The sequence below is a fragment of the Vespa velutina genome, chromosome 1 (genome assembly GCF_912470025.1).
Source record: "Vespa velutina chromosome 1, iVesVel2.1, whole genome shotgun sequence".
NCBI classification, from domain to species: Eukaryota; Metazoa; Arthropoda; class Insecta; order Hymenoptera; family Vespidae; genus Vespa; species Vespa velutina.
In genome coordinates, this window is record NC_062188.1 from 4,922,618 (window position 1) to 4,932,617 (window position 10,000).

General features: G+C 32.0%; 1 protein-coding gene across 2 annotated transcripts in view; it reads left to right on the top strand.

Annotated features, from left to right (window-relative positions):
• The window catches only part of LOC124955893 (eisosome protein SEG2-like), a 50,364-nt gene that overhangs the window by 9,216 nt on the left and 31,148 nt on the right, over positions 1 to 10,000 (top strand). Inside the window, exon 3 of one of the 2 annotated variants that reach the window (XM_047511040.1) lies at positions 4,704 to 4,835. The exons of the other annotated variant lie outside the window; for it this stretch is intronic. Within the exon in view, the coding sequence (XP_047366996.1) occupies positions 4,814 to 4,835 (22 nt within the window). The 5' untranslated portion in view covers positions 4,704 to 4,813. The remainder of the gene's footprint in view (positions 1 to 4,703; positions 4,836 to 10,000) is intronic. 2 annotated transcript variants of the gene reach the window in all.

The window sequence follows — 10,000 nt, forward strand, 5'->3', positions numbered from 1 at the left end:
ATATTTTTCTAATTTATAAATTTATCCTAACGCTTTATGTTAGGTTTATTAAAAGATCATTTAAAATCACGATGTTTATGAGATAAGTTTAAACAAAAAGAAATGCATATATTTATTTTTTCTTACACGTACATATCATAGATCGTAAATAAAGGAGATAGTCGATTTAAAAAAAAAAAAAAGAAGAAAAAAGAAAAAAAAAGCGGAAAAAAGATAGAAGAAAAAACGATTCTGTTTATCGTCTTAAACTTGAGCTTAGGTTTAAAATCCGAGAAGAAGTCAATAAACGTTCTCGTTGGTTGAAGATAGAGATAGAGATAGTACGATAGAGAAGGAGGAAGCTCTGGAAAAAATCTCTTACTTAGTGAAGCCACGAAGCACCATAAGAGAGGAACAATTAAGGTATCCGTGCTAATTTCTCCGTCCCACGGCGAGTCATCCCGCGTTGCTGTAATTTCCTGCTAGTTAAACATCAGTATCGCGTCTTGTATATCTTCAACTCTCTATACATACATACATATATATATATATATCTATAGGTATATATATGAAGAGATAAAGAGAGAGAAAGAAAGAAAGATATGGATATATATATATATATATATTTTTTTTTTTTAAATCAATTACTCATTTTCGCGACTCTTTTACGGAGCAAATTTTTTTCTTCAGCTTATCAAACTAATATAAAACTAAATTTTCGATCCACCTTAAATATACTTACAGTTGACAATACATAAACCATTATTATATTACACTTGTAATAATAATAATTCGATGATATAAAAATATAATATAATTAATATATACCGTTATTAAATTTTTAAGTTTGCCCAGACAATATTTATAAACAATTGTTAATACATATATCAGAGAGATATATGTGGGTATATATATATATATGAAATAAAAAAAGAAATAAAATAAAAGAAGAGAAAAAAAACGGGAAAAACGAGAAAAATACGAGTCATAAATCTTCAAAAAGAGTCCATCGGAAATAAATATACGCGCGTATATATATATTATACATGCCTATCTGTATGCATACCTATATATGTATATCTGCATTTACCTTTGTACGTTGATTTCACGTATAAAGTTTGAACTACCGTTTCCAAACCTCGATTTACATAGCGTAGGTTGTCAGAAGTAAAGATGAGATGCGTTTTTAGCATCGAATTGGGTTCAATTTGTTCATTTGTTCGACCCTGTTCAAATACTTTTCAGTATTCACCGTCGTTATTTCGCTAAGAGAAAGGTGCGCCATGGGAGAAGGTTGAAAGGTTCTTTCTCCTTCGTATCTATATATTATACGTATCTCTCTCTCTCTCTCTCTCTATATATATATATATATATATATATATATGTATATATGTATATGTATATACATACATATCTATGTATGTATATATATATATATATGTATTAGTTGAGGGCAGTTACGTAACCCGAGGATGTCCGTTCGTTTCTCGCTTCATAAGGCATTCAGTCAAGCAGCTACCGTTTCCACCTGGTCTCGAGGCTACTTTCCTGTCGTATGTCGTTACACCTAAGCGACGAGAAAGTTTTCCTCGTCGTTGAATTCCATTCGACAAACTGATCGCTATTAGGATCTTTTATCTCCGATCGACATAACTCGATCGGAGATAAACGATTAAAGATATCTTCCGGGAAAAATATATTTCTTTTATAATTCCTTCATTGATTCAATATTAAATATTAAATAGTTTTAATAATAATAATGATAATAATAATAATAATAATAATAATAATAATAAAAGAAGAAGAAAAGAAAAAAATAGCAAAATCGAAAGTTTTTCAATAACGATTTGAGAATAAACTTTCAATGAATTATGTCAAACATATCGTTTTTTTATTTTTTTCTTTTTTTTTTTTTTTCGTTCTCATTGATCATCATTGCGACAATGAAAAATCTTCAATTTGACTTATCGATCAAAATTTCAATTTAATTTATCGATTAACTTATTACTACTCGAGACACATCGTGTCAGTTGATTTTTCGTCGTTTCTTCTTTCTTCGGTTTTTGTTTCTTTTTCCTTTTTTATCGTTTCTTTTCTTTTTTTTTAATTTTTTTTTTTTTTCATTTCTATCGAAAGAAACAAATTTACATATTCATCCAGTTTGAAAGAGGCTCGGCACGTCCGGCAATTCGTTGTTGCGTGTCCCATTCATTCCTCTCCATAGAAATAAAGAGAGAGAGAGAGAGAGAGAGAGAGAGAGAGAGAGACAGAGAGAAAGAGAGACAAAGAAAGAAATACAGACAAAGAGAGAGAGAGAGAGAGAGAGAGAGAGAGAGAGAGAGAGAGAGAGAGAGAGAGAGAGAGAGAGGGAGGGAGAAAGAGAGATATAAAGAAATATATAGAGATAGAAACACATAGTAGTACTTGCATAGAACGACTAATGGTAGAGATCGGAAGCGAAACAGAATGAAGACGAGGAGGAGTGGTTACATCCGGTACTTCCGATGCCTTTCACTCGAGCTCGTAAGACCCTAAGGGCCATATACTCCGTTTGATCGGAAAAATCTCTCTGAGATATCCCAGAGCGAAAAAGACGTATCTTTAATTTCCGGCTTGGCTTTCGAGAACCCGTTATTATTATAGTAATTAAAGGGAAGATGCTTACGACCAATCGACGACGATCAGATATTTCCGAGAGAAAAATTTTGCCTGCTTTTTTTTTTTTCTTTTTTCCTCTATTCTTTTTTTTTTCTTTTTTTTTTTTTTTTTTTTTTTTTTTTTTTTTTTTTTTTTTTTTTTTTTTTTTTAACAATCATGTGCCTCGGGTTATACGATAACACAATTTTTAGTGTCAACGTAATAAAACAAAAAAAAAGGAAAAAAAAAGAGAAAAAAAAGGAAAACAAATAAAAATTTATATTAAAATAATTTCTACAAATTTCTTGTTAGTCGTTAATCGTTAATAATCGTATGTTATTGGCATGTACTCGGAAAAATCGAATTAAACATTTTTTATTGCTGTTAATTCTAAGTATTATAATAAACGAGTATGAACGGTTCAAAAAGGTTAAGTGATTGTTTGAAATAATAAAATACATTTATTTATTGATCGGATGAAAGATCGGAGTTATGAATCGAATTGATTAAGAAATATTTACATGGGAAAATCCAATTAAAATCATTTATTGCCTTTGTAAGTAATTCTATTATTATGCGTTTAGTTGAAAAAAAAAATTAAGTATTTATTGCAATAATACGTATTTAATTATTAATCGATCGAATAGACCTTTTTTTTCTCCATGGAGAGAAGTAATTTAACATTTCTTTCTTTCATATTAATTCTAAATCTAATAAACGAATATAAGGTATATATATTTATATAATAGCATAAAAGAAAATATTTTTTCGTTATATTTTCATTTGATTTTTTCTTTAAGAATTGACGATAATCCATTAAGGCCTATCGCAATAGACGAATTTAAAAGTCTCGTTTAATTTATTTATTTATTTAATTTTTCTCTCGTCTCAAGCGTTCCGGTCGTATTCTGATATTTACTCGTCGAAAGAGGAGAGGAGATCACTTGAAAGGCTGGAAGCCATATATATATATACATATATGGAGAACACCGACGTTAACCCATTTCTATCGAGACTCTCACGTTCGCTTGCTCCATTTCTGTAACTCTGTATTATAAAAATGGGTTGAAGTATGTGATTCTAGACTCTAACGCGGCCTGTCTCTCATATTTCTCAACTTTCCATAGGTATCGCTCGCATTCCAATCTCGTTGCGTAACACAACGTACAGTTATGGTGAAAAATATATTTTCATTATTCGATAGAAAATTATTAACTCTGTCTCCGCGGCTTACGTACAAATACACATATATATATATATATATATATATATATATATATATATATATGTGTGTGTGTGTGTGTGTGTGTGTGTGTGTGTGTGTGTATGTGTGTGTGTGTGTGTGTGTGTGTGTGTGTGTGTGTGTGTGTGTGTGTGTGTGTGTTTGTATGTATGTATGTTTATCAGAATCATCAATTTTCTTATTCCCTCATAGTCATTATCCATCTTAACAACGTGTATTCAATTTTGTCCTCATTTATTCTAAACATGAACACTCAATTTCCCATCATCAATCTACTATAATGACAAACATATTGAAAGCTATCGTAATCGTCAATTTATTGGCTCAACGATGTGCCATAATATGGGAACGCGATAATGTAATAACGAACGGTACTGTGTTATTGATTATTACGCGTAGGTGCATCAAGATGCATCGCGTTATGCACCATATTCATATGCGTATATACAGGACGTTTCATCTAACATAACACCCTTCCTACTATACTGATCATACGAACGAATGTCAAAGGACAAAATATTGTTTCATTAAATAATTAGCAATATAATTGATAAAACGTTTTTATTTCTAGTTCATCCGGAGTTTTTTTTTTCTTTCTTTTCTTTTTATTTCTTTTTTTTTCTTCTTTTTTTTTATAATAATAAATCAACATATTAAGACATTCTTTTTTATATACCCATATCATATATATTCTATTTAATTCAGAAACACGTTATATATATATATATATATACACAAGTACACACACATACATTATACTTACGTATATTTAAATGCAAAGATATTCGTGAAGTAGAGCAGGAGATCCTTTCTTTCTTTTTTTTTTTTTTTCCTTTTCGTAAAGGGTTCCCAACCGAGTGAGCATCAACTCTAATTCAGTTCATTTACACGGACGACTTGGCTGGTGTTCGAGCCAATTCATCCGGAGTGCTACACGCTTTCATCCCATATTCGATGCGAAGCAAATCAATTAAAGGTACTTTAATCGTAGGGGCAGCACGCGCCCGCAAGAACGGGCCATATGGTACGCTGATTAACGAGGAAACTATTTTTCTAACGTCCTTCTTTTCTTTTCCTTCTTTTTTCTTTTTTTTTCTTTCTTTTCTCTCTCTCTCTCTCTCTCTCTCTCTCTCTCTCTCTCTCTCTCCCTCTCTCTTGCACCGCCAGCTGCAGCAAGAATCGATGTCAAACAATTTATTACTAAGAATTTTGATTTCTTTTAACGAGAACATTTTTCTTTCACATTTGTTACAAAATCTATAATTAATGTCATTATGTTTGATTACTTCGTTCGATTATTATTAATTTATTAAAAATTAAGTTTCATTGTTGTTTCTTTTTTTTCTTTTTTCATTCGTTGCGAATATAATATTTAAGGCTACAATCGTAAACGACATTTGTTATAATTTTGTTATAAAATATATGACATGCGTATATATAAATAAGATCAATTTGAATTTATTATATTTATGCAAAATATTAAATCAATAATAAATTAACTTTAATGGATAGTAATAGTTGCAATTATAAATAATCGTAACATTAATTCGAAATAAAATCTAATTCAAATATTTCGATCGAAATTATATTCTCGTTGTCGTAGGAATGTGATATTATTCCCAGTAAAATTTATCTTACCTGAAAAGGGAAAAAATTGAACGAACGTCGTGCTCGTTCAAGCTCGAATTAGAATTGAGCTCACGATCGATCCGGCTGGCTAGCTCGTTTCTGAACATCCAGCAGAGCGACGGGGATTATTTATTTAACGTGTTTGAGGAGAGGGAAAGTATCATTTCCTTCCAAAATTGACATTTTACGATTCATTGACCTTTTCTGATTCGTCGTGAACCTCTCCTTCTTTTTTTTTTTTTTTTTTTTTTTTTTTTTTCTTTTCAAAGGATACTAATAATAAAAAAAAAATTCGTTTGAAATACATAATTGTTTTTTTCTTCCCTTCTTATTTCTTGTCAACCTTTTTTTTTTGCCATTCAATTTAAGACGAATCGAATGAACATTTATTTTCCTTTTTATATTTCTTTTGCAATGCGTATACGTAACAGTGTGCACGCATCCTTATCATTAACAATTATTAATTAATTTAATTACTGTGAACGAGAATATCTATTTTGCTGATGATACTCTCGAAATTATGCGAATGTCCGAGAGCAAATCTCAAAATGAATTATCATCAGCAAAATTGCTCGGCCACGTCAGGTAAAACGTAAGTGGGCCAATGAACAACGAACGTATGGGTCAGTGTCGAACCAACGTTGAACGTGATCTTTGAAAGGGATGGATGTGAGAAAGAGAGAGAAAGAGAGCGGAGGGGGGATAGAAAAAAAGAAAGAGAAAAAGAGGATTTCTTTTTCAGGGACAAACAAGAGACTACGATGTTAATGTCTTACGGCACTCATCTCATATTACGATGATTCTGCATAACGGATTACTCTAACCGCAGATGCGGGAAACTAAAATCGATCTATATCGTTGATAGATATCTCTTACTTCGAAGATCTATTCTTCATTTTTGTTTTGTTTTGTTTCTTTTTTTTTCATTTTGTTCTTTTATTACTTCTTTTTCTCGTTTTAATTTTTGTTTGTTAAGTATTTCGAAATTATTCAAAACATCCGAGAGAATACATTTCTTCAATTCATTCTATATAATTTCAATGTTTGTCCTTAAAAAAATGGATGATCAATGAATTTTGTAAATTTTTTCCTGTCTTCTTCTTCTTCTTCTTTTTTTTTTCTTTCTTTCTTTCTTTCCTTTTTGTTTTTCGTAAAGATGAACTGTGAAACATCTAACTACGAAAATTTATTTTTTCCAAGTATCTCGAAGATAAAAATATATATGGAAAAAAAAAAAAAAAAAATAAGAATCGAACAAAAAGAAAACAAGAAAAAAATCGATATTTGCAATTCGACATTTCGAAGAAGTTCAGTTCAATGACTTTCTCAACAAGCTCGCTTAAGGTGTTATTTCAAGAATTTTGTAAGCCTCCTCTGGTTAGACATTTTCTTATCGATGGAGGATTCCGAAAATGAAATCGTTCGAGTGCTTAAACATATTCTCATCCAATGTTTTGTTTAATTTAAAAGAAAATATTCTGTGAAAACGATATTAATGTTATCTTATATCCTATATACTTAGATATATTCTAGAACGTACTTACATACGCGCTTTGATGCGTGATATATCCGAAGAGAAATACATTCGGAGTATATTATTATCTCGTATTTTCACGGTTAAATTCACAAACACATATCCATCTTATGTCTACATAGATCGTAGATATCCTGATCTACGCGTACTCTCGGTGAGATCTGAGAACTTCAAGATCACCGTAGCGGCTAAATCGAGTACGTAATCATCGCCCGGTAACCTTTATTTGCTCCTCGCTTTAATCCATTCGCATTCTCGCCAATTGGTGGATTGAAAAGAAGGTCGGAAGAGTTAAATTCGAAGACAACTCGAAGGCAAGAACGTAATATCTTTCGTAATGAACATTCTCAGAATTTATAAGAAGGTCAAACAATTAATTATTAACGATTTAAAACGAAAGAAAATTATCATTTTTACGGAGAAAGCCATTTCTAATGAAAATTTATTAATATTGCCAATGAAACTGATCGTAACGCTATGATATACGAGGAAGGAAATATAAAATGAAATAAGAAATGAAAAAAGAAGAGAAAAGGAAAAAGAAGAAGAAGAATTCATTCATTTTCTTTGACATCGGTGATCGTTCAAGGTAACGAATCTTTCGTTACATGAGAACGGAATCGTAAAAGAAGAGAGAGAGAGAGAGAGAGAAAAGAATAGAAAAAAAATATTCTCGTAATTTAGTTAAAAAAGAATTGCACGGGTGTACAGTGGCTTTTAATGACGCAACATTTCTACGAGATAGTACGCAACTTTCCAAGTCATGAGATATGCACGTATACACATACACACATGTATATCTATAATATATATATATACATATGTATATATATATATATGTGTGTGTGTATCTATAGAGATTCTAAGAAGCTGATCGAATTGACTTGACATTTTATGCCTAGTCATCATCAGCACCTTCGATATCTCTACTTCATCCTCCCTCATCTATTAGATTGAAAGATAGAAAGAAAGACAGAGAAAATATATATATATATATATATATATATATATATATATATGAGAGAGAAAGGGACAGAGAGGGAGAGAGAAAGAGTGAGAGAGGGATGGGTGAGGGTGGGGTGGAGAAAGAGTAAGGGACACAGGAAGAGTCAAGAAGCACTTTGATCGAAACGATCGCAGCAAGAAAAGTAAAGCTTTAAGCTGACTCGAACGTAAACCCGAAAGGATCGAAGACTTTTTTCTGGTGTGAACGATACTTAAGTTGCTTTGAGACGATCTTCTGTGCAAGGCGGTCTGGTGGCCTTAGGCTGTCGGTCACTGACACTGTTTCACAACCCGTGCGACTGGCTCTTCGAGCTCTCTGTCCTCTCTCTCTCTCTCTCTCTCTCTCTCTTTCTCTCTATATCTCTATCTTTCTCTCTCTCTCTCTCTCTCTCACACACACACACTCTTTCTCTCTCTCTCTCCTTCTCTTTTTCTATCTTTGTGTGTGCGACTCACGTGAATGTCAGAATTGAAAAAAGAAAAAGGAAAAAAAAACAAAAAACAAAAACGTGAGTCATTCGTAAATCTTCCGAAATTCGGTTTGGCCCGGATCATCATTATCCCTTTCTCATCATCTTTCTTGGATTCCTCTTCCTGTCGAAGTACATTGACTCTCTCGTAACCGTGAAATCGAACATCTCGATCAATTCCTTACCTCATTTCACGTGTCGACACAAGTTTTTTTCAACGCTAAAGATCGAATAATGATTCTCTTCGATGATATTATTCGAATACCGCTTTATCTTCAATACGTGATCTCTCGCAATAAAAAAAGGACAAAATTGATTTATTCTTATTCGAATTAGGACGAATCTGTTCTAACGTTAATATATACAATGTATGTATGTATGTATGTGTGTATGTATGTATGTATGTATGTATGTATGTATGTATCATGTGGAGCGAGGCGTCAATCAAATTTGTGAACTATTTAGAAACGAAAGTTATCTCTGTAAGAAAATCGTATTGAAGAAGATATATATATAGATATATATATATATATATATATATATATATATATATATATAGATATATATATATATATATATATATATATATATATATCATAAAAAAAGAAAGAAAGAAAAAAGAGAAAAAACATAACAACAGTAATTCCCCCATATTATCGTTGAGGATAAATTCAATTTTGTTATTTTCCTGAATATGTCGTAAGAATAATATTCAATGTGAAACAATTTCGAAAAGATGGTTCCTTTCGCGGTATTGGAAGGTGACTCATGGAGAATGTCATTGTCTTTACCTCGGCGAGCATCGATAGCAAGCAAGCAAGCAAGCAAGCAAGCAAGCAAGTAAGTAAGCAAACGAGAGAGAGAGAGAGAGAGAGAGAGAGAGAGATAAAAGGAGAAGAAAGGATGGAGAACAAAACGAAAGGTTGCCTTCGTGAACACGACGAGGCGGCGAAGGGGCTCGAAACTTTTCCGCGACCTTGAAGAGTTTGAGCATAAATCGGCTGCAAGAAGAGAAGGAAGGAAGGAAGGAAAGAAGGAAGGAAGAAGGTGATGGTAGTGGTGGTAAACGAAGAAACGAACGACTCCAAGATTCTCTACGACTTGGTCCATAACGTTTCTTCTCCATCGACATCCAACACCAAAGGGCATTCTAAAATGGTCTTTAAGGTCATCCGTTGGACGATAGAACCAGATTATTCCAAGTTCTTTTCTTCCCTTCTCTCTCTCTCTCCCTCTCTTTTACTCTCTTTTTTTCTCTCAAAACCTTACGGAACCAACATTATTAACAGGATTATCATACATCTACTGAAAAAGGAAAAGAAAAGGAACAAATAAAAAAAGAAAATCCGATCTATTTTTTAGATCGTATATAAGTTTTATTTGTCATCTCGAACGGTCGATTCAACGATAATCCGATTATTCGTGATAATCATCAAAATGAATTTCCTATAAGGATAATCGATGTCTTCTAATATAACATCTATGAGATGAATATTTTATTTT